The sequence below is a fragment of the Zonotrichia albicollis genome, chromosome 7 (genome assembly GCF_047830755.1).
Source record: "Zonotrichia albicollis isolate bZonAlb1 chromosome 7, bZonAlb1.hap1, whole genome shotgun sequence".
Lineage (NCBI taxonomy): Eukaryota > Metazoa > Chordata > Aves > Passeriformes > Passerellidae > Zonotrichia > Zonotrichia albicollis.
In genome coordinates, this window is record NC_133825.1 from 46,479,022 (window position 1) to 46,502,952 (window position 23,931).

The following is a 23,931-nucleotide window of genomic DNA, read 5'->3' on the forward strand; positions in this document are numbered from 1 at the left end:
TTTGTATAATCACAGGCTTTTGTCTTTTTGATACCTTTGAAGTGTGAGGAAGGATCCAGCCTATCCAATTTCATCCCCAGCTGATGGTTATGCTCTCACAGCAATGACAGCCCTTGAATGAAAGCAAATAAAACTGGCTTAGGTTGGCTTAATTTCCTAATCCCACTCTGACTTTTTGCCAGGTTTGCTGTTTCACCTCTCAAAAACCCTGTGAGTAGGGCTCAAAAATGTGCATGTTCAAATAGATATTTGAAGGAACAAGTCAGATATAAGTCAAGGGGCACTTTTATAGCTTTGCCCTTTGAAAGTCATACAAATCAGGGCAAATTTAGTTTGGTCACCATCTTGACTGTACTTCTGGATCAACAGCAAAGAATTAGGTGCAGTGAAGAAATCCTGGAGGTGTTAACTTTTGAAATTTGTTTTGCTCTGGATGACTTAGTGTTTAATAATAAGGTAAATATGTACTTGGCAGCAATGTAAAATATAACAAGTGCATGTTTTGATTTCCAGAGTGTAAATACTGCAAATCCAAAGTTCAAACATTTATTTGCTTGCTTACAATTGATAGTGAAGCATTTAATAAACTTCTTCACCAAAAATGGATCTCTAAAATCAGGATTTTCATGCTGGTCACACCGCAATGTCTAAACAAGACATAAAACTGGAAAGCAGATGGACTTTACCTGAATGAATGTAGTAATCAGCTGTATACAGGATAGGTTATTTCTTTATTTCAAAATGTAATAAATTTTACTGGTATATAAGTAATAAAGCCACTGAATTCCTGTTCAAATCGTTATAATCCTGTTGAAACAGAATCATCCATTCTATAGAACATTTGGCGGAACTCTTTCACTAAAGTTACTCTTATAAGCTATAGGATTTGGTGATGTGTGGACTCTCAGTCCTCTCAGTCTTGTCCCAAAAATTTCTTTTCTTGCTTAAACCGCTTGTGCTTAGCCTGCTGCCTAACTTTATTGCAGGGATCTTGCATAAAACACATGGCTGATTTTGAAAACTGGAAGACAGGAATAAAAAGGAACAAATCACCTCTGTCCTCACAGGCACTTAATAATGGACTGGGCAACACCTTCTAGGGACAATACTGGAAGAAAGCAGAATAGATGCTCATTCCAGTCCCTTCCAGCCTATTTCCCTGACTGTTTTGTGCCCATGCCCTCTCTCCCAAAGCTCCCTACGTCCACCTGGTGAACGGAAGGCACCGGTGTGAAGGTCGTGTTGAGATCTACTACCGGGGACGGTCGGGCACAGTGTGTGATGACTTCTGGGACCTCCCTGACGCCCAGGTTGTGTGCAGACAGCTGGGCTGTGGCAGGGCCATTGCAGCTCTGGGAAGTGCCTACTTCGGGCAGGGCTCAGGAGACATCGTGCTGGACAACGTGAGGTGCAGTGGAAATGAGGCGTCCTTGCTGCGCTGCAACCACACGGGGTGGAGGATCCACAACTGCGCCCACTACGAAGATGCTTCTGTTGTCTGTTCAGGTACTCCCACACTTTTTCACCCCCAAATCCTGTCCTTTCATTCCACTGACCCTGCAGAACTAGCATGGATTTGCGTTGTCATCTTATTGAAGGGGTTCCATACTGTTGTCTCCCTATCACAAAGTTTCACATGTTCTTGGTGTTCCTCATGGAGCAGCTCCTCAGATCACTGACTCTTTCTTCTTCACAAAGCAGCCAACTGACTCCAGTTCCCTTCTCAACCAACCACACCACTCTTTTATAGCATCTTCTTCTCATTGGTTACAGCTGTGGCCTGTTAAAGACAGGTCTGTTCCTAATCCTTGATAATTGGCCCAGCTGCAACTCCTTAGGGGTAAGATTACTTTCTACACTATCTTTATTTTCTTATATTCTATCCCCCTACAGATTTGTGTTTTTCTCATTATGTGAAACCTGTGCTTGCTCATCCATTCAAAGCAATTAAAAACCCCAAGGATCAGATATACATTGCAGATGCACAAGGACAATTATTCCATCTAATCACCTGGCAGGGGCAATAAGGAAACAATTCAAAATTAGACACAAAGCTATGTCTGATCAGCAAAGTTTATCAAGGAAGAATGGGGTTAGGTGAATTCTTAATGGATTTGTTATGGGCAATAATAATTTCACAATCACAGCTCAGATTGTCATAGCTCACAATTCACTTTGGATTGTTTCCATATTTTTCAAGTCTTCCTTCATTTGGGTCCATTATGCCTTTTTCCTTTGCAAATACCCATCCAATTTGAGTATCTTTCACCTTGCTGTGTTCATTTTACTTTCCCATTACTTTTTAGGAGAATTTATTTGTATCTTATTTTCTCATGTATTAACAATTGATCATGATGAATCAAGCATTGCTGATGACAACAGACTGTTCAGGTGTTTTGTATCAATAGTGCAGTTTTCCACGTTTCCTTAGAGAGTAAGAGCATGGAGAGCTAAATCCATGCTGGAAGGAAGTGCTAGCTACACCCGTGTTTTTCCCTTAGAAGAAAAGAATAAAAATTTCTACCAGACCTGTGAACACATCACACAGAGCCTTTTTAAATGCCATTTATTTCTTGCCGGCATTCATAGCTCCAGTGCTTTCTACAGGCTGGATATATCCAACAGATGATTCAGTCCACTCCTGCCCTTGCACCAAGCACCATCCAAGACCACTGCCCAGGCTGTTCCTGGGGATGTCCTGATCCCCTGCAGAAGGGCATTCACAATGGGGACAGGCTCAAGCCCTGCTGCGGCCAGCAGCCCCACAGCTCCCCCCTCCATGCTAGGAGCCTTGGAGTCTCAGGCTGAGCCTGGGCTGTGGAGTCCGGGGGCTGGGAGCAGATGCCACCCTGAGCCTTACCATGCTGACCATCTTGAAATACCTCTTCCAAAAAAAATTTTAAATTGGCTGTTACCCACCTCCATTCTGTCCATTGACCCCAGATAGGAAGGACTATCCCATCAGACTAATTGCTCTTGATTTCACTTCATCCTTGAGGGTCTGGGCTCGTAGCTACCACACAGAGGTATCCATTGCACAGTGCTGATGTGTGGAGTGTTTCTCTTTTTTTTTTTTCACAGAGGAGTCTGATTCAAAACAAGCAGAGCCAATACCAACGTCTACAGCAGATTCAGCACTGGGGACAACCTCCACAGTAGGGCAAAAATCCATAGAACCTCTCTTAGGGACATCAACATTAGCATCAACAGTCTTTGCAAATGAGATGACATCCCCTGAGGAGATGGCCACAACTGGATTAACAACCAACACAGAGGAGGTGTGTTTTGTGGAGATAATCAAAACTCCACAACTTTTGTATGTTTATTACAGCACTGGATGGATGTGGGAATCATTTTCCTAAAATGACATGCGTACTTCTGGGAACTTGGGGTCTCTTTTTATCCCCCTTTCAAATACATATGCATACAATTTCACAATAGGTTCATACATCTTCATTTTTACGAATTTTGTGTGATATTTGCCTCTAGTTCTTCTTTATCAGAAAGAATACCTAGGTCAGGTTGACCTGCTCTCACAGCAGTGTCTCTGTCTCTTTATCACTCTCTATCTCTTCCCCCTTATCCCTCTCCTTCTAGAAAAACTAGGCTTTTGCAGTCAGGCTAAATAGCTATGTTTTCTAACCACAGACTTAACTCAAAAATGTACATTTCGCCTAAATCAAAATGGGTTTCTGCTCTGGAAAATTTCCACTCTGCCTCATGTGACAACCCCATTTCAGACAACTGCTATGGTGACATCATCCCCCACAGCAGAGGAATCCTTCCTAGAGCAGATGGCCACCACAGTGCCAATGACAACTCTAGCAGTCACACCCAACCCATGGCAAACAACCATGAGAGGGATGTCTGCTCTACCAGAGACAGAAGTGCCATCCTCTGCCCCACCACTGCCGTACTCACTGCATATGATCAGCACAGTGGAGAGCACAACAGGTAACCCTGTCCACTGTCACTCACTGTCCTCTTTAGTGCCCCTGGGCTTCCTTCCCAGACTGCAGACAGACCCCCAAAATGACAGGAGAGAATTCCATGCTCTCTTCTCCCATTATTTGTCCAGCTCTGCTTTTCATGTCCATTGCCAATGCACTAACGACTTCCTTAGCAGGAACATCCAGCCCAACATACTCGACCAGTGCACTGCCACTCACCAGCACGCCAGACATGTCCACCTCAGCAGTGATGTCCACCTCAGCAGAGATGTCCACTTCAGTAGTGATGCCCACCTCAGCAGAGATGTCCACCTCAGCAGAGACGTCACCCGCAGCAGAGATGACCAGCACAATGGCATCCAGTGCCACGCCAGAGATGTCCACAGTGCCATCCAGTGCCATGCCAGAGACGTACTCCACAGCAGAGATGCCCAGCTCACTAGAGACAACCACATTCACAAGGATGATAACCTCACCCTTGTTGAGCACCTCAGAGAAAAGAGCTATGAGACCAGAGGAGAGCACACCAGGTAACTCTGTCATCTCTCACTCATCAGTCTCCAAAGTGCTCCTGATGTCTTTACTGAGTGACCCTAACCCCTGGTACATGTCCCACTGATGGATTGGTGCTTTCTGTTGCTTGGTGAGCTGAGCATATGCCAAGAAAAAGCCCTGTTTGCACAAAGAGAGCACAGCAGACTGTCCTGGCCTGCAGGAATAGGGTTTCAGAGAGGTGGCAAAGAGCAGGACAGAGGGGTGACTGAGCTGGGAGGCTGGGGAAGGACTCAGGGCATTTTGGGCTGGTGTCTCTATGGGAAATGACTGGACAGAGCTTCACCCTGTCTACCAGTATTAATGATCCATCCTTGCCTGTCATACCAAATGCTGTGGCCACTGTAAGAATTACCTCCCTAGCAGGGATACCCATGATAGAGCAGAAGATAAAGGAAACTACCTTCATAGCACAGACGACAGCCTCAGCAGAGACAACTGCCTCAGCAGAGATGACCACCTCAGCAGAGATGGTGACTTCAGAAGGGATTCCAAGAGAGGAAAGCACCACACCAGGTAACCCTGTCCACTCTCACTCACTGTTTAGTGTGTGAAACAGCAAAGTCAAAACAATGATTTCAGATGAGTGAAAGAGATGAGAGATCCTCTGCAGGATGTTGTAGGAATCACAGGACAGGGGCTCCTAGAAAACAGGCTGCACTCCTCTGCATGACATTGTGATGACTCTGTATGGAACATTTGTCACTGATATAAAATTCTTCCTTGCAGCCACAACTCCAGAGCCCATCTCATCCGCACCATACTCCACAGGTAATTCCAGCCCCCAGCCCCCTGCCTGGCCTTGCAGCAGCCCCGTTGCAGTGGCCCATGTGGGCAGAGCAGAGAGCTGGGCTGCTGTGAGCTCATCCTTGTCCCCGTGCCGTGTGTCAGGGCCCGGCGTGCGGCTGTCGGGCGGCAGGAACGGCTGCGAGGGCCGCGTGGAGCTGTACGACGGCAGCACCTGGGGCACCGTGTGTGACGACCAGTGGGACATGCAGGATGCCCAGGTGCTGTGCCAGCAGCTGGGCTGTGGAGAGCCCCTGGCTGCGCTGGACACTGCTCACTTTGGCCCGGGCTCTGGCCGCATCTTCCTGGACGACGTGCAGTGCCGTGGGGACGAGCCCTCCCTGCAGATGTGCCAGCACAATGGTTGGGGCATGCACAACTGCAGGCATGTGGAGGATGCCAGTGTCATCTGTGCAGGTGAGTGGCCAGCAGAGACCATCAGCTCTCCAGCAGCTCACACTGGATGGGTTCTGGTGTCCTCCATGGGAAGCAGCCATGCAGATCCAGGGCAGAGATGAGAGTCTGGGGTTTTCTGCTGCCTGGTGCTGAAATACGTGTCATGCAAAATCCCCATTTTTGCACAGAGAGGTCAGAACAGGCTCTCCAGTCTCACAGGTGTAGGTGCTCCATGTGGCTGCAAAGAGTAGGTTGGTGGGATCATGGCATGGGCTGTACCAGGGACGTGTCAGGTTGGTGTCTGGCTGGGTCAGTGGCAGGAGTTTCATGCCCTTTCATCCCTTTATTCCTTGAGTCTAGCATTTCCAAGTCCATGTCCATATCCATGCCCATGTCCATGCCATATCCATGCCCATGTCTGTGCCATGTCCATGTTTTTGTCCATATCCACGTCCATGTCTTTGTCCATCCTCTGCCACAAGATTTCTGCCTTTAGTACTCTTTCATTCACTCCCTCTTCTTCCTTGCAGGTGCCAATCCAACCCCTCCTGCTCAATGGCCGTACACAACAGGTAATTCCTTCCCACTCAGCACATTTCCAGTTTTATAGTGGCACAAGGGGAGAAGAGAGAAGGAGGAGAAGAGAGGGGGCCTGCTGGGCTCAGCCTGCTCACTGCAGTGCTGCTGGTCCCTTCTACCCATGGCAAAGGGTTTTGTCATTTGAGGGCTTCTGCCAGGGAGGATTTGAGCCTCAGCAGAGCGGCAGCTGCAGTGGTGCTGAGTCCAAGCCCTGGTCTGCCAGACACTCCATGGCTCCTGGCTGTGGGGCAGCAAGTACCGAGAGGGGGCAATCCCTTCCCTCAAGCCCATGTGCTTGCCAGCCCAGCCCAAGACACAGGTATCTGTCCAGATGCCAGGTCACGGCTGTTGCTGTTCAGCCATCAAGCAAAGGTGGCCAGTTCCTTGTGGATGCTCTGCCAGGGCCCATAGCCTCAAACCCCTGCAAGGTGTATGAGTGGTATGGGGAATATCACATGATCTTGGTGTGCAAAAATGGCTTTTTGGCAAATGCCCCATGTGCCCAGCAGCTCCCAGGACCCCCAGGCTGTTCTCATGGGTTTCCCCATATTGTAATACGTGCTGCTCTGCAGCACCAGTACTCTGCACTGAAGAAGGCTGTAGTCCCATTTCTTACAAAGAGTTGGGTACTCAGGGTTTGTGGGTTTTTTTGTGTTAAGGTGTTACTGTTATACTCCTTCAATTTTTAAAACTCAGATTGGAAATTGAGGTATGAAAATGCTGCCAGTCTCCCAAACATGGTACCAAAAGCACGTGAGACTGTTGGGATTGTGTAGCACAGCTTTGCCTTGCTCATAGTCAGCCTACCATGCACTGGGAATCTTTGCTCTCTCACTCCCCTTCCTTGGCCTCTTTAGGTTTGCTCACCTCAAATCAAAGTCACTGTGGCCAAATCTCCAAAACAGCAGGGGAGATGCGGTTGTGGGTGCTGAGGTGTTGGAAACCTGATGTTGTTGTGCCTTGTGCCATTTGTCAGGGCCCGGCGTGCGGCTGTCAGGCGGCAGGAACGGCTGCGAGGGCCGCGTGGAGCTGTACGACGGCAGCACCTGGGGCACCGTGTGTGACGACCAGTGGGACATGCAGGATGCCCAGGTGCTGTGCCAGCAGCTGGGCTGTGGAGAGCCCCTGGATGCCCCACAAAATGCTCACTTTGGCCCGGGCTCCGGCCGCATCTTCCTGGACGACGTGCAGTGCCGCGGGGACGAGCCCTCCCTGCAGATGTGCCGGCACAACGGCTGGGGCATGCACAACTGCGGGCACATGGAGGATGCCAGTGTCATCTGTGCAGGTGAGTGGCCTTCTGCATATCACTCTAAGTGTATTCTGGGTTCTCTGGGAATAACCAAGCTGAGCTGGCCAGTTAGGGCCAGGGCAGAGGCTGCCACCAGGGATTTTTGCCACCAGGGGCTGAATCCTGTGCGATGCAAAAGACACATTTCTACACAGAGAAGGCACACTGGGTACTCCACACTTCCTGCTTTAAAGGATAAAGGAGGGGGCAAATTGTTCTTTGGGGAAGATGGAGCAGGACTGGGGACAGGTTTGGCTAGTATAGGAATGGGGGAAAATGCAGGACCGAAGCACTCTTCCCCCTTCATTCCTACAGCCTGAATTTTGATGTCCATGTTCATGACCATGTCTACATCCAAGTCCATACACTGCCACAAGCCTCACTATGCTTTTGTTCACTCCCTCTTCTTCTTTGCAGCTGCCAATCCAACCACTCCTTCTCAATGGCCACTCACAACAGGTAGGTCCTGTTCACCCAAGTTATGCCCAGTTTCAAAGTGATGCCCAGCCTTGCACTAGATGAGAAAAGGGCAGTCCAACAGTGCTGATCCTGCTCAGTGCAAGGCTGCTGACTCCCTTGGCCCATGACAACTCCAGAGTGCTTGAAGGGTCCCCATTGGGGTTGGTTTGCTCCCAAGGGTTGCAAAGAGATTTTCTGGAAATGCCTCAGTGAATCCATGACTTCTGGAACCAGACAGTTCCAACAGGACACCAACAGGTCCCTGGATAGGGCTAGAATGGCTGTCTGTATGCCTAGAGTCTACCCTCAGTCACAAAACACCCCAATCCCCTTGGCTGTGCACTACTTCACCTCATGGCCACTGTGGCAAGATCTGAACAGCAGTTGGGAAGTTCAGGGCTATGGGTGCAGAGCTGGTGAGAGCTTGTCCTTGTCCTTGTCCTTGTCCTTGTCCTTGTCCTTGTCCTTGTCCTTGTCCTTGTCCCCGTGCCGTGTGTCAGGGCCCGGTGTGCGGCTGTCGGGCGGCAGGAACGGCTGCGAGGGCCGCGTGGAGCTGTACGACGGCAGCACCTGGGGCACCGTGTGTGATGACCAGTGGGACCTGAGGGATGCCCAGGTGGTCTGTCAGCAGCTGGGCTGTGGAGAGCCCCTGGATGCCCCACGCAACGCTCGCTTTGGCCCGGGCTCCGGCCGCATCTTCCTGGACGACATGCAGTGCCGCGGGGACGAGCCCTCCCTGCAGATGTGCCAGCACAGCGGCTGGGGCATGCACAACTGCGGGCACGTGGAGGATGCCAGTGTCATCTGTGCAGGTGAGTGGAAGCAGGGAACTCTGGCTCTTTGGCATATCATTCCAACAGGGTTTCGGGTCAGGCCAGGGCAGAGGTGCGGCTGGGCTCTTCTGCTGCCTAGGACTCCAGCCCATGCCATCCAAAATCCCCATTCATGCACAGACAGGGAACAGCAGGATCTCCATAATTCCTGCTGTTGGCATCCCTGATGAGGTAAAGCTGTGGATTGAGGGGTCATTCTTTATGGAGAATGGGGCAGGCCTGGGGACAGGTCAGGCTGGTGCCAGCATGGGGCAAAGGAAGGAAAGAACTCCACCCTCTCGCCTGGCATTAGGCCTCCTCCTCTGCTTTTCATGGCCATTGAACTCATCACAACCTCAACTTACAGAGACACCCACCCCTCTGGAAATGACCACCACAGCACCAGCCTCGGACACAACCGAGGTGTCCAGCCCAGCACTGCTGACCACCACGAGCACAGTGGCTAGCACAGCAATGAGCAGCACACCAGGTAACCCTGTCCACTCTCATTCACTGCCCTCCCCACTGCTCCTCCTCTCCCTTGTCAGAGCTCCTTGCACTGCAGGCAGTCTCCCAGCCCTGGGCCTCTCCTGTTAGGCCACCCCAAACCAAAGTGAGGATGCAAACAGAGCATGGGGAAGAGCTGGCAAATGGCACAGCTGTGCCTTGAGTCCAGGAACTTTGCAACCATCGCTGGTTTAATGAAACTCTTTGCACAGGGATTGCCTCTCACTGCAACCATAAGCAAAAAATTCATTTTGCCTTAAGTGCCTCATGTCCTGCATGGGTAGTACCAGGGCTGTTTCCTACACATGCTCAGGCACCAGGAATGTGGATGGAGGAAAGAAAGATGCTGTTTTAATTATTTGGACATTCAGGAGAGATCTCTGTGTGCACAGGGGTCTAGTGTGAAACAGCAAAGTCTGGGTGGTGATTAGAGATGAATGAAACATCTCTGCAAGATGTTGTAGGAATCACAGGAGAGGGGCTCCTAGAAAACAGGCTGCACTCCTCTGCATGACATTGTGATGACTCTGTAGGGAACATTTGTCATTGATATCAAATTCTTCCTTGCAGCCACAACTCCAGCATCCATCTCATCCGCACCATACTCCACAGGTAATTCCAGCCCCCAGCCCCCTGCCTGGCCTTGCAGCAGCCCCGTTGCAGTGGCCCATGTGGGCAGAGCAGAGAGCTGGGCTGCTGTGAGCTCATCCTTGTCCCCGTGCCGTGTGCCAGGGCCCGGCGTGCGGCTGTCAGGCGGCAGGAACAGCTGCGAGGGCCGCGTGGAGCTGTACGACGGCAGCACCTGGGGCACCGTGTGTGACGACCAGTGGGACCTGAGGGATGCCCAGGTGGTCTGTCAGCAGCTGGGCTGTGGCCAGGCCTTGAGAGCCCCAGGCAACGCTCGCTTTGGCCCGGGCTCTGGCCGCATCTTCCTGGACAACGTGCAGTGCCGCGGGGACGAGCCCTCCCTGCAGATGTGCCAGCACAGCGGCTGGGGCGTGCACAACTGCGGGCACGTGGAGGATGCCAGTGTCATCTGTGCAGGTGAGTGGCCAGCAGAGACCATCTGAAGGGTTTTGGGCTCCTCTACAGAAGGCAGGCAGGCTGAATTCTCTGGGCAGAGCTGGGGCTGAGTGATGAGGTCGCAGAAAACACATTGAGAGACTGTAGAGTGGGAAAGATGGAGCAGGACTGGGTGTACATCAGAGTGGTGTCTGGATGGGGGAAAGGCTGGACAGAACTCCATCCACTTGTCCTCTTTTCATCCTACAGCCTGGGTTTTCATGTCCACATCTACATCCACATCCATGTCCATGCCCACACCCACGTCAATTCATTTTTACAATCCAGCTGTATTTGCTGCCTATTTGTTGATTGCCTGTTCTTTGTTGCAGCCCCCCAGCCAACCCTTCCTCCTCAATGGCCGCTCACAACAGGTAAGTCCAGCTCTCCCAGTTTAGTCCCAGTTTTATAGCTAGCCTCAGTTTGGTAAGATAAGAGAAGGGAGTTCAATGGGTCTGATCTTGGTCAGTGCAATGCTGCCATTCCCCTATTCCCCTGACATCTCCAGGGTGCATGAATATCCCCGATAGTGACTGGGCCACATGCATAGGTAGCAAAGGGCTTTTCTGCACATGACAGAGGCTCTTGAGCATCTCTGTCCCCAGGGACATCTAGCAGGTCTCTGGACAGGGCACTTGTGCCATCTCCATACCTTGGGTCTTTCCTAAGCCACTGTCCCCTTCTAGTCTTCGGAGTCTGCACCACCGCAGACCATGGTTACTGTGACCAAATCTCCAAAACAGTACGAGAGGTGGTGGGGACTGTGGATACTGGGTTTGAGTGACCCTAATCCCTGCCTTGTGCCATGTACCAGGGCCCAGCGTGCGGCTGTCAGGTGGCAGGAACGGCTGTGAGGGCCGCGTGGAGCTGTTCGACGGCAGCACCTGGGGCACCGTGTGTGACGACCAGTGGGACCTGAGGGATGCCCAGGTGGTCTGTCAGCAGCTGGGCTGTGGCCAAGCCCTGAGAGCCCCAAGCAATGCTCGCTTTGGCCCGGGCTCAGGCCGCATCTTCCTGGACGACGTGCAGTGCCGCGGGGACGAGCCCTCCCTGCAGATGTGCCAGCACAGCGGCTGGGGCATGCACAACTGCGGGCACGTGGAGGATGCCAGTGTCATCTGTGCAGGTGAGTGGCCAGCAGAGACCATCTGAAGGGTTTTGGGCTCCTCTACAGAAGGCAGGCAGGCTGAATTCTCTGGGCAGAGCTGGGGCTGAGTGATGAGGTCGCAGAAAACACATTGAGAGACTGTAGAGTGGGAAAGATGGAGCAGGACTGGGAGTACATCAGAGTGGAGTCTGGATGGGGGAAAGGCTGGACAGAACTCCATCCTCTCATCCCCTTTACATCCTACAGCCTGGGTTTTCATGTCCACATCCACATCCATGTACATGTCCACATCCACATCTTTGTCCACGTCCATGTCCTTGTCCATGTCTCTCTGTGTCCATGTCCATCCATTGTTACAATCCTGCTGCATTCATTACCCATTTGTTGACTGCCTGTTCTTTGTTGCAGTTCCCCAGCCAACCCTTCCTCCTCAATGGCCGCTCACAACAGGTAAGTCCAGCCCACCTAATTTAGGCCCAATTTTAAAGTCAGCCCCAGCTTGGAAAAATAAGTGAAGAGGGGTGTCCAACAGCGCTGATCTGGTTGGCGAAATACTGCTTTTCCCATATTCCCCTGACATCTCCAGGGTGCATAATTGTCCCCCACAGTGAATGAGCCACATGCAAGGGTAGCAAAGGGTTTTTCTGCACATGAGCCAGGCTCTTGAGCATCTCTGTCCCCAGGGATCGAAATCAGGACAGTGGCAGCAAGGCCAGAGGAAGTCACATCTGCCATCTGTATTCCAACAATGTTTGCACAGTCACTGCCCTTCCCTGATCAGCCTAGATCTGCAACACCCCAGATCAAAGTCACAGAGGCAAAAATCTGTAAAACAGTAGGGGAAGTTGGGACTGTGGATGCTGGGTTGGAGAGACTCAAATCAATGCCTTGTGCCATTTGTCAGGGCCCGGCGTGCGGCTGTCGGGCGGCAGGAACAGCTGCGAGGGCCGCGTGGAGCTGTACGACGGCAGCACCTGGGGCACCGTGTGTGACGACCAGTGGGACATGAGGGATGCCCAGGTGGTCTGTCAGCAGCTGGGCTGTGGCCAGGCCTTGAGAGCCCCAAGCAATGCTCGCTTTGGCCCGGGCTCTGGTCGCATCTTCCTAGACAACGTGCAGTGCCGTGGGGACGAGCCCTCCCTGCAGATGTGCCAGCACAGCGGCTGGGGCGTGCACAACTGCGGGCACGTGGAGGATGCCAGTGTCATCTGTGCAGGTGAGTGGCCAGCAGAGACCATCTGAAGGGTTTTGGGCTCCTCCACAGAAGGCAGGCAGGCTGAATTCTCTGGGCAGAGCTGGGGCTGAGTAATGAGGTCGCAGAAAACACATTGAGACTGTAGAGTGGGAAAGATGGAGCAGGACTGGGAGTACATCAGAGTGGTGTCTGGATGGGAGAAAGGCTGGAGAGAACTCCATCCTCTCATCCCCTTTACATCCTACAGCCTGGGTTTTCATGTCCACACCCACATCCATGTACATGTCCACATCCACATTCATGTACATATCCACATCCACATCCACATCTTTGTCCTCGTCCATGTCCTTGTCCATGTCTCTCTATGTCCATGTCCATCCATTATTACAGTCTTGCGGCATTCACTACCCATTTGTTGACTGCCTGTTCTTTTTTGCAGTTCCCCAGCCAACTCTTCCTCCTCAATGGCCGCTCACAACAGGTAAGTCCAGCCTACCTAATTTAGGCCCAATTTTAAAGTCAGCCCCAGCTTGGAAAAATAAGTGAAGAGGGGTGTCCAACAGCGCTGATCTGGTTGGCGAAATACTGCTTTTCCCATATTCCCCTGACATCTCCAGGGTGCATAATTGTCCCCCACAGTGAATGAGCCACATGCAAGGGTAGCAAAGGGTTTTTCTGCACATGAGCCAGGCTCTTGAGCATCTCTGTCCCCAGGGATCGAAATCAGGACAGTGGCAGCAAGGCCAGAGGAAGTCACATCTGCCATCTATATTCCAACAATGTTTGCACAGTCACTGCCCTTCCCTGATCAGCCTAGATCTGCAGCACCCCAGATCAAAGTCACAGAGGCAAAAATCTGTAAAACAGTAGGGGAAGTTGGGACTGTGGATGCTGGGTTGGAGAGACTCAAATCAATGCCTTGTGCCATTTGTCAGGGCCCGGCGTGCGGCTGTCGGGCGGCAGGAACAGCTGCGAGGGCCGCGTGGAGCTGTACGACGGCAGCACCTGGGGCACCGTGTGTGACGACCTGTGGGACCTGAGGGATGCCCAGGTGGTCTGTCAGCAGCTGGGCTGTGGCCAGGCCTTGAGAGCACCAAGCAATGCTCGCTTTGGCCCGGGCTCTGGTCGCATCTTCCTAGACAACGTGCAGTGCCGCGGGGACGAGCCCTCCCTGCAGATGTGCCAGCACAGCGGCTGGGGCATGCACAACTGCGGGCACGTGGAGGATGCCAGTGTCATCTGTGCAGGTGAGTGGCCAGCAGGGAACTCTGGCTCTTTGGCATATCATTCCAACAGGGTTTGGGGTCAGGCCAGGGCAGAGGTGCGGCTGGGCTCTTGTGCTGCCTAGGACTCCAGCCCATGCCATCCAAAATCCCCATTCATGCATAGACAGGGAACAGCAGGATCTCCACAATCCCTGCTGTTGGCATCCACTGATGAGGTAAAGCTGTGGATTGAGGGGTCATTCTTTATGGAGAATGGGGCAGGCCTGGGGACAGGTCAGGCTGGTGCCAGCATGGGGGAAAGGAAGGAAAGAGCTCCACCCTCTCGCCTGGCATTAGGCCTCCTCCTCTGCTTTTCATGGCCATTGAACTCATCACATCCTCAACTTACAGAGACACCCACCCCTCTGGAAATGACCACCACAGCACCAGCCACGGACACAACCGAGGTGTCCAGCCCAGCACTGCTGACCACCACGAGCACAGTGGCTAGCACAGCAATGAGCAGCACACCAGGTAACCCTGTCCACTCTCACTCACTGCCCTCCCCACTGCTCCTCCTCTCCCTTGTCAGAGCTCATTGCACTGCAGGCAGTCTCCCAGCCCTGGGCCTCTCCTGTTAGGCCACCCCAAACTAAAGTGAGGATGCAAACAGAGCATGAGGAAGAGCTGGCAAATGGCACAGCTGTGCCTTGAGTCCAGGAACTTTGCAACCATCGCTAGTTTAATGAAACTCTTTGCACAGGGATTGCCTCTCGCTGCATCCAGGAGTCAATCTGCCTTCATCCCTTCAATTCCTGTACTAGTTGTACCAGAGCTGTTTTCTAGATATACTCTGGGTTTTGGGATATGATCAGGAGAAACTAGAATCAGGGCATTTGCAGTGCTTTCAACTGGGTCTCCCTTGGAGCTCATGGTCCTCTGTGCCTCATCTCCTGTTTTCACTTCCCTGCCTCCCTGTGATCCCCATTTTATCACTCTGTGCCTCAAGGTGAGGCCATGTCCAGGCCTCAGTTCCTTTCTCACAAATTGCACTTCTCACATGTCTCTCTTCTTCCTTCACACCCACAGCTCCAGTGGCCACCTCAACACCTCCACCAGGTAATGCTTTGCTGTGGCTCTCCTCACCTTGCTTATTTGTGATCTGTCTCCCTGTTGCACATTTCTGTAAATTTGTCTTTTGTCTCTATGACAATATCGCTGCAAGTGTGAGTGATCTTTTTCAAGCAGAATATAAAATGGATTTCATCTTTAAATGTCACATCTTGCAGCACTTATATTCAGAGGCTGTGCTCACCTTCCTACAAAGACACTTTTAGGATTACTTGTGACAAGAATTATGTCATTATTTCTGGCAGGAACACTAAAGCTTTTTGCAGCTATGTTTGTACTTAGGACTTTTCACAGCAGCCTGAAGGGCTTATTTCAGTCTGAGACCTAAAAGTTGCTGTTTTCTAGAAAACATCCCCTCCAAAGACCTTAGGGGAATAAAGAGAAGCAGCAGAGTAACTGATGACAGGCTGTCTGTTGAAGAAGGTGCTTCCATTTCAACTGTCATGACACCTCCCAGAATTGACCTCAGCTCTAAAAAGGGGCAGAAAGCATCCAGGTGTTACCAGCCCAGCCTGAAGAGGGTAGTCTGACACCATGGATGGAAATCCACCCCTGAGGGAATTCCAAATCCAACATGAAAGCAAAAACAAATATTAGTTTTGACTCAGCTTCTATATCTACCACCTGCAGTCAGCAGGAGACCATATTTTCAATAACTGTGGGTGGAGCACACACAGCTCAAGTGCACTTTTGCAGAGGTTACTGTAAGTAAATTCTTTCCCATTTCTTTCTGCAGCACCTTATTTTTGTGGTGGCTCAGTCTCAGATCCCTCTGGGGTGCTGCAGAGTCCCAACTACCCTGGAAATTATCCAAACGACGCTGACTGCGTGTGGGAAATACAAGTGGAGAATAATTTCCGTGTAACACTGACATTTAGAGATATTGTGTAAGTAAAACCTTGATTCCCTGGGCAAACATCAAAGTCAAAACTTACCTGACAAGTTTGAGATCTTATTTGAAACAACCAACCTTCCCAATTTTAAAGATACTTCCAATGCCATCCACAGTTGGAAGACCAGATCAAAATCTGGACTGATGTTGCATTTTTTACTCACCATTTTCTGCTAAAGTTGCATAAAAGCCAAATTAAATTTGTGCTGAGAAAACTTTAAATGCTGAAAGACTTTATCACATGTTAGGCAGTGAAATCAGAGTTTCTGAAACAGATTTGACAAAGCGCTGATGTTTTTCTACCAGGATGCAAAGTGGGACGTGCCAGCACGACTACATTGAAGTCTATGATGGACCTCTCCACTCTTCCCCTCTTCTTGGGAGATTCTGTTCTGGCTCCTTTCCCACATACGTGTCCTCTTCAAACATGATGAGTGTTCGCTTTCACAGTGATTCCAGATTCTCCTTCAGAGGCTTTCAGGCTCACTACTCCTCCATTCCAGCAGGTCACAACACCAGTAAGTTCCTGGCCAGTGTTTCCCAACAGACAAGCCTATTTATTGCTTTTGTTTGCAGAATAAATATCTGTGTAAATTTAAAGATTGTTGGAAATTGAATTGTGGAAATTGAATGATGGATGTGAAATAGAGCGGGTTGGGGTGGGAACCGCCTGACTTCTAAATTCAGAAAAAAACTGTCTCTAATCATTACCAAATACCTAAATTCATAAATATATTGTACCTTCCTCTCCCACCAGCCATTCAGTGCTTGCCAGACTACATGCATGTAGTGGTCAGCAGAGACTACCTCCAGTCCCAGGGATACTCAGCACGGAAGGTCACCTTGAATGACAATCGCTGCAGACCGACAGTCACCTCACAGGAGGTTGTATTCAACATCCCCTACAATGGCTGTGGGACAATCCAAGAGGTAAACTCTGTGTTTTGGGCACTCAGTTGCATATCTAAGCTTGGCAAGACTTAGATGGAACATGACTGTGGTGTTTGTGAGGGGTCAGGATGAGGAGGGACATGAGGAATCTGACTTCATGTTCTAAGAAAGCTGATTTATTATTTCATTATATATATTATATTATATTATATTATATTATATTATATTATATCATATCATATCATATCATATCATATCATATCATATCATATCATATCATATTATTGATATGATATGATATGATATGATATGATATGATATGATATGATATGATATGATATTAAAGAATGCTATACTAAAACTATACTAAAAAAAGAGAAGGATACAGACAGAAGGCTTAACAAGAATGGATAATAAAAACTCGTGACTGACTCCTCAGAGTCTGACGCAGCTGATGGTGATCGGTCATTAGGTAAAAGCAATTCACATGTTTGGATAAACAATCTCCAAACCACATTCCAGAGCAGCAAACACAGGAGGAGCTGAGGCTTCTCATCTTCCCAGGAGAAGAAGTCCTGGCGAAGGGATTTTTCAGGAAATATGACAGTGGCACATGACAAAAGCACAATTCCTGATTTGAAATTGCATCGTTAAACAGGAGAACAACGACACAATCAACTACGCCAACACCATCAGGGTCGCATCTTCCGGGTACATAATCAAGAGGAAGAAGAACATCAACTTGCACGTCAGCTGCAGAATGCTGAGGAAGAGCTGGCAGCAGGTGGTGTACGCCGCTGAGGACACCATGGATGTGGACGAGTACCAGTTTGGGAGATACAACATGAACATCACCTTCTACGAGTCCCCGGCGTTCCGGCGCCAAGTGCGCACCTCTCCCTACTACATCGGCCTCAACCAAAACCTCTACCTGCAAGCCTGTCTCCACAGCTCGGACCCAAACCTGAAGGTGGTTGTGGACACGTGTGTGGCAGCGCCTGACCCCCGGGATTTTAACACGCTGGCCTATTACTTAGTCAGGAATGGGTAAGAGCTGTCTTCAAAGCTAGAGGCACACCTGTCACCCACATTTCTTTAAAATAATTTGTTAAAATAATCTGAATGGGGTTAGAACTCCCTGCCAATAGACCCAGAAAAGTGGTCTTTGATCTTTTTTATTTTTGCAGGATGAACTTGGAAATAAGAAATTATATTTAAACCTTACTATCATTTCATTTCACTTACTCCATCTTTGTCCTGTGAACAAAATTCGAAGTATGGGAGAAAAGTGGACACAATGAAAACTGGCAGTAGGAATTGTCATCCTAGGAGTTAAATATTTTAGTAAAACCAGGTCAAGCATTAGACTAATTTTTTAGGCCTTGTATAACACTGATATTAACAGCAGTCTGTTGTACCCTCTTCGTCACTTAAAGTGTCCTTCTCTTGGATAAAGAAGTAGGATTGCCAACACTCCAGCTGCTCCATAGTGCTTTAAAATATACTTTTTATATTTTATTTTATATTTGATATATTTCTATATTTTTAAAATCTATACCATGCTATGAAGGTTACATTTTTATCCCACTGCTTTCCTAGTACCCAACTATGACATAATTCAGTTTTAATCTGAATTTTGGGGGAATTTATCATAATAAATCGAATCATTTGAATTTTAATTTTTCAGGAATGCGCATGTGCGTATCCATGAAGATAATCCCCTTCTTTTCCTCCTTTCCAGGTGTCCTAGAGACTCTTCCTATGCCACCTACCACTCCCCTTCCAGCAACTTTGCTCGGTTCAAGTTCAACGCCTTCGAGTTCATGAGCCGGCACCCGTCGGTGTACCTCAAGTGCCAGATGCTGGTCTGCAGGCTCGGGGACTACTCCTCCCGCTGCTACAGGGGCTGCAGCTCCAGGCCCAAGAGGGACACCAGCCCTGCTGAGGAACAAGTGGATGTGGTGGTCGGGCCCCTCCAGCTCCGAGGAGGGGATGCTTCCAGTGAGAGCACTGGGAAAGATGAATAAATTTCTCTCACGTTTGCTCCAAGGGTGACCAACGGGCTCCAAGAAAAGCCACAGCTCTGTCATGTCTCACTGAAATCTGCTTTTGCCAACTTTGCCATAAAAAGGAAGAGATCCACACCTTGCAAGCTTCTGCTTTCACCCATGTTTTTAAAAATTCTAACTTCCCTGGCTGTCCCAAAGGAGAATTCTCTGTAATCCTTTTTAGTGCTGTAATTCTTTGAATTGTGCTAATTAGCTCCAGTATGATTGTGGATTTGGGGATATGGTTTCTTGGTGGACCTATCTGTGCTAGTTTAATGGTAGAACTTGATAAATTAAAGGTCTTTTCTAACCTAAATGATCCCATGACAGCAAACTCCCAGCCTTCTTGAGAAGTATTTCATTCCCTCAGTTGTGTTCTGCTTATGGAGTTTGTTTAGTTGAGTTGTCATCCCTGCTAATGTGAAGCCTGTCCAAATAATTGAAAGCAGTGAATGAATCTGTGAGTTTGCTTATTTCTGACTTTGATCTGGAAGCCATCCTTTAAAACTGGAGCTCTTTGTGCTTTGACCTTCAATACACTGAGATCAAACCCTGAAAATTTCACTCATAGGGCAGGACTCTTCTAGCAACCAGAATTGTGGCTACACAATATTCTAATTACTCTGAGTATTCCTTTTAGTGCTATATTTCTCATTGAAACAATGATGGGTCTGGGCTTATTTATAAAATGCAGAGATTTCCAAGATAAAATTAATCTGTTCTCTGAGCAGTGTAATTTATAATCAAAGGAGGGAATATTTACAAAGCAATAAATCTGTTTTGTCTCTCAAATTAATGTCTCTGTGCTTAAAATACAAATGTTTTACTGTGTTGAAGAGTGTGGTCTGTTTGATTAAAAATTCCAAGTGATGGTCTGAGCCTCTGCTTCTGAAACACTCCACAGGGAACTTCTAGATATCTTAATATAAAAATTACTTCAATATATTAAAATATAATTATAAATATTATAAATATTCTATATTTAATATACTTTAATATAAAGTATATTAAATATATAATTATATTAAGTGTAATGTTATAAATATTATAATTATTAAAATTATAAATATTTCAATATCTTACCCCTGCTGCTGACAATTCCTTCACACCAGTGGTTGGTGCTGTCACCCTCCTGGCTGTTGTTTCTGTTCCTGATGGTTTTCCTGCCAGGCTGGCACTGAAGGAGCTGCTTTCACATGGCACAATGTCAGAGCAAAGGTCAGCATCACTCACTGGGTGGATGCAGGGCAAACTTTAAATTCTATGAGCCACCAAAATGCCTCACTGATGGCAGACTCACATGTGCCATTTGTGGGAAGCTGTGATATCTTTATCTTCAATAAATTCTGCTGCAATGCCTTAGAACAGCTTTGTAATCCTAACACCTCTTAAAGGATTAAGAAACAATTTCAACTTTCATGCCACAAGATTTTAGAACAATTATTTTATCATTTTTTGTCCTCTTAAATTCTCCTCTCACATCATTCTAAAACCATTTATCTAATGCCTCAAAATTTTGTGAGCTGGAGTGAAAAGGTGAGTGAGGCATCAAGAAATATTTCAAGGTTCATTGAAAGGAAGGAAGATTTAATTTGATGAGAATGGATCATCTCTGGAAAAGAAATGAGGCTGTACAACATTCTAATTATTCTGAGCATGATTAATATATTTTCCATTAAGTTTTAACTTCTCTAGATATAATAAATCCAAATTCAAAATACACTGTTAAAGACATTTTGTTTGCAATCTTTAAGGCTGAAACACACAATCTATTCTAAAGGCTTGTTTTATCAATTTTTAGCCTTCCATTAACACACACCCTAAACCAGGCAAAACCACAAATGTCATCCAAGAGATTGAATCCCAGCCAGGAGCCTTTTCAGCTCTCACCCAAATGTCAAGAGGTGAAAGACATTTCAAATCTTCTTTCCAGAAGGAAGAGTTTTGTTCAATTTTTATTACTTTTGGTTGCTGATCACAAAACTATTTAATTTTTTTTCTCCTCCATGGCTGTATGCTTTGCAGTTGTGAGGAGTTTGGCTTCTCAGGACTTACCGAGCCTTTCAGAATGTCTTGTGCACATTTATAAATCAGACTGAAATATGCTGGAAATGCAAACAGCCAAATGCCACATAAACATTTATCACTGATGCATGAAAACATGAAAAGCAAGACCTGGGATTTCTTGCCTTTCATGTCCCAGTTAAAAAATACAAGGAATTAAGGCCAAAAAGTAAGCTAAAATTGTTTGTTTGGCCTTTTGTTTTGGTTTTTTGTTTGGTCTGTAGGGGATCAGTTATGCCAATCTCCCGGTGAAGGCTGGTGCCTGCAAACACAAGGGTGTCAAGAACCAGGAGCACGTGAAGGACACTTCTTTTGCCCTTTTAAATCAATTTTCTGGGGGCTGCTTCTTTCTGTCACCTGCTCTGCCCTCAGACAAGACACACCAACCATCACTTGGCAGCTTTTTCCTTTGAACAACTGTCTGACTTTGGTTTTGGGTTATTTTATTTCCTCCTGGTGTGTCTGTCACGACTCAGCCATGTGCTTGTTCACCCAGCACTCAACCCATCATCTCAGCACCAACAACAAATATTTTGTTTGCAGCACCATGAGAAAATCCCTTAGAAATGTCAACCCAATGACAGAATCACACCCTGCACTGCTTCTGGCTGGGGCAGTTAATTTTCTGCCTAGCAGCTGGTACAGTGCCCTGTTTGGATTGAGGATGAGAATAATGTTGAGAAGACAATGATGGTTCTGGGCAGCTCTCACACTCAATCAAGGATTTGTCAGCTCCTTGTGCTGCCCTGCCAGTGAGGAGGCTGGGGAGACCAAGACTATTTCTTTTCTTTTCTTTTCTTTTCTTTTCTTTTCTTTTCTTTTCTTTTCTTTTCTTTTCTTTTCTTTTCTTTTCTTTTCTTTTCTTTTCTTTTCTTTTCTTTTCTTTTCTTTTCTTTTCTTTTCTTTTCTTTTCTTTTCTTTTCTTTTCTTTTCTTTTCTTTTCTTTTCTTTTCTTTTCTTTTTCCCCAACTGTCTCCCCCATCCCACTGGGAGAGGGGAACGAGCAAACAGCTGAAAATGCTCAGAGCTCTGACAAAACTGCACATCCCAGAGAAATTCTCCTCAAGGTTTCTTTAACGGGAAGAGAAGGGATCAAAAGCAATTTGATTTGAAATGCATGTGTATTTTTTAGTAAATAATTGCATGGTGTCTTTGAATTCCTGACTTCATGCTGTTCCCAGTACCACCAAGGCACCTATTTGGCCAGAACAGGGGTTGAAGCAAAGCTCAGAAACAAAGTCCTTGTTTGCTTGTTTGTATGCTGGATTTCCTGTCCTGTTTATCCTTCCATTCTAATTTTGGAGAATGAAGCAGATCATTCAGATCTGTAGTCCTCCTTCCCAGGAACCCACCACAAAAATATTTATAACAGGGTATAAATAAACATGGTTTTGTTTCTGCATCTCATAGCCAGCAAGTAGATTCCATTTTTTATTCGTTAATAACAAATCCTCATGTAGACTGAGATTTCAAAACCCAGTTAGGGTTTGCAGGGTATGGGTAAGAAACGCCATTTTTCTGGTTTTCATTACTTTCTCTCCGTGCTTTGGCATGGAATGCCACAGACATGCATTGACATCAAGCTGAATTCAGCAGCTGAGCACAACCTTCTGCTCCCAGTTCTGGCCATGGGGTCCTTCACTGCCCAAGCCCCACTGCTTGCACCAAATTCCAAATATATAACTAAAGGAATATACTCTAGAGATCATTTCACTCAACAGATAATTTTATTTTTTTAGCTAACTCCATCAGACTCACCAAGTCACAACCAAACTCTTTTAACAGGATTGCACTAGAATCTCCCTATGGTATTTTTAAATTTTTTGGCTGTTTTTATCTAGATGGCAAAACCTAAGGAGACATTAAAATTCACACAGCAGCTTGTGAATGTTAGGAGATCTTCTCTCTCAGACTCAGGACACAAGTAGTTTATTTTAATGAAACCTCTCCTGGCTGAGGAAACTCATCAGTGGCTGTGTCACTGGAGTGAGAGCTGTTTCCATTTCCTAGAATAACACCTGGAGCACCTCTTTTCCCCTGAATCACCTGGTACTCATCCAAACAAATTTTCTCTTTTTTTTTTTTTTTTCTGAAATAAGTGGATTAGTCACAGGGTGTAATGTAGACATTAATTGTCCTGCTGCTGTTCTAAAGAGCCTGCCAAGTTTAATGACTGTCACTTTGCTTTTTCCTGTATTTTAATCATCATTTCAGAGATATGGATTCTCTGTTTCCTCCCAGTGGCTGACTAGAGATGTTGAGATATTTTGGAGGCATTTGGCATTAATTTTCACCTTCCATTGCTAAGCCTGGATTCAAGCAGAGCTTTGTTGCACGAGATATGATGAAAATTGAGCTGTGTTCAGATGAGGGCTCTGTGACTCCAGACAAAGGTGTTTCTTTTCCAACCTCAGTGATTCCATGACTGTTTGGCCAAGCCAAACCTTCTATCCCAAATTCTGGGTGTTGATATCCCCAGTCCAGGCTCAGAAATCCGAATTTTGGACTTCTGCTGCTTCAGTTTCGCTTGGAGGCCCCGGGCAGCGCTGGTTTGAGAGCAGCACTCGGAGCAAGCAGAGCAAACACTTGATCTGAGCCTTGCCAGCCTGAGACAAGCCCTCTTTGTTCCAGAAGCTGCCTGGGTTTTGCTAAGGAATGCATTGTTGGGGAGGACAAGAGGGCTGATCCCTGCCAGCACCGCGAGGATTCATCCAGGCAAAGGCGGCAGCGTCACAGCTGGGGGACAGAAACCAAGGTGGGGGACAGAAACCAAGCTGGGGATTCACTGTTTGAAACACAGGCCAGAATCTGGGCAGTCTTGGGGGGCTCCTGGCATTGCAACTAAAATTCGAAACCTTTTAGAGCATTTCAAGCAGTGTCACTCAGAGTCCACCCTGTTGTATTAGCACCACACTTTTTTAGTCACCTGTAGCCTCCTTTAACCAGCTCTGTTTGCTCTCTACCAAGGCTTGGGAGGAACAACAAAATCAATCCCGAGGCACA

The 23,931-nt window shown here is 47.7% G+C and overlaps 1 protein-coding gene across 1 annotated transcript in view; it reads left to right on the forward strand.

The window, feature by feature from the left end:
- The window catches only part of DMBT1 (deleted in malignant brain tumors 1), a 61,124-nt gene that overhangs the window by 10,460 nt on the left and 26,733 nt on the right, over positions 1-23,931 (forward strand). The window contains 24 exon segments of the mRNA XM_074544199.1: positions 1,169-1,506; positions 3,082-3,278; positions 3,741-4,480; positions 4,801-5,018; positions 5,232-5,273; positions 5,394-5,705; positions 6,215-6,256; positions 7,240-7,551; positions 7,972-8,013; positions 8,514-8,825; positions 9,193-9,315; positions 9,903-10,376; positions 10,727-10,768; positions 11,209-11,520; positions 11,911-11,952; positions 12,407-12,718; positions 13,137-13,178; positions 13,633-13,944; positions 14,314-14,436; positions 15,770-15,920; positions 16,232-16,443; positions 16,683-16,855; positions 17,475-17,863; positions 18,558-18,817. Coding sequence (XP_074400300.1) covers positions 1,169-1,506; positions 3,082-3,278; positions 3,741-4,480; positions 4,801-5,018; positions 5,232-5,273; positions 5,394-5,705; positions 6,215-6,256; positions 7,240-7,551; positions 7,972-8,013; positions 8,514-8,825; positions 9,193-9,315; positions 9,903-10,376; positions 10,727-10,768; positions 11,209-11,520; positions 11,911-11,952; positions 12,407-12,718; positions 13,137-13,178; positions 13,633-13,944; positions 14,314-14,436; positions 15,770-15,920; positions 16,232-16,443; positions 16,683-16,855; positions 17,475-17,863; positions 18,558-18,817 — 5,522 coding nt within the window.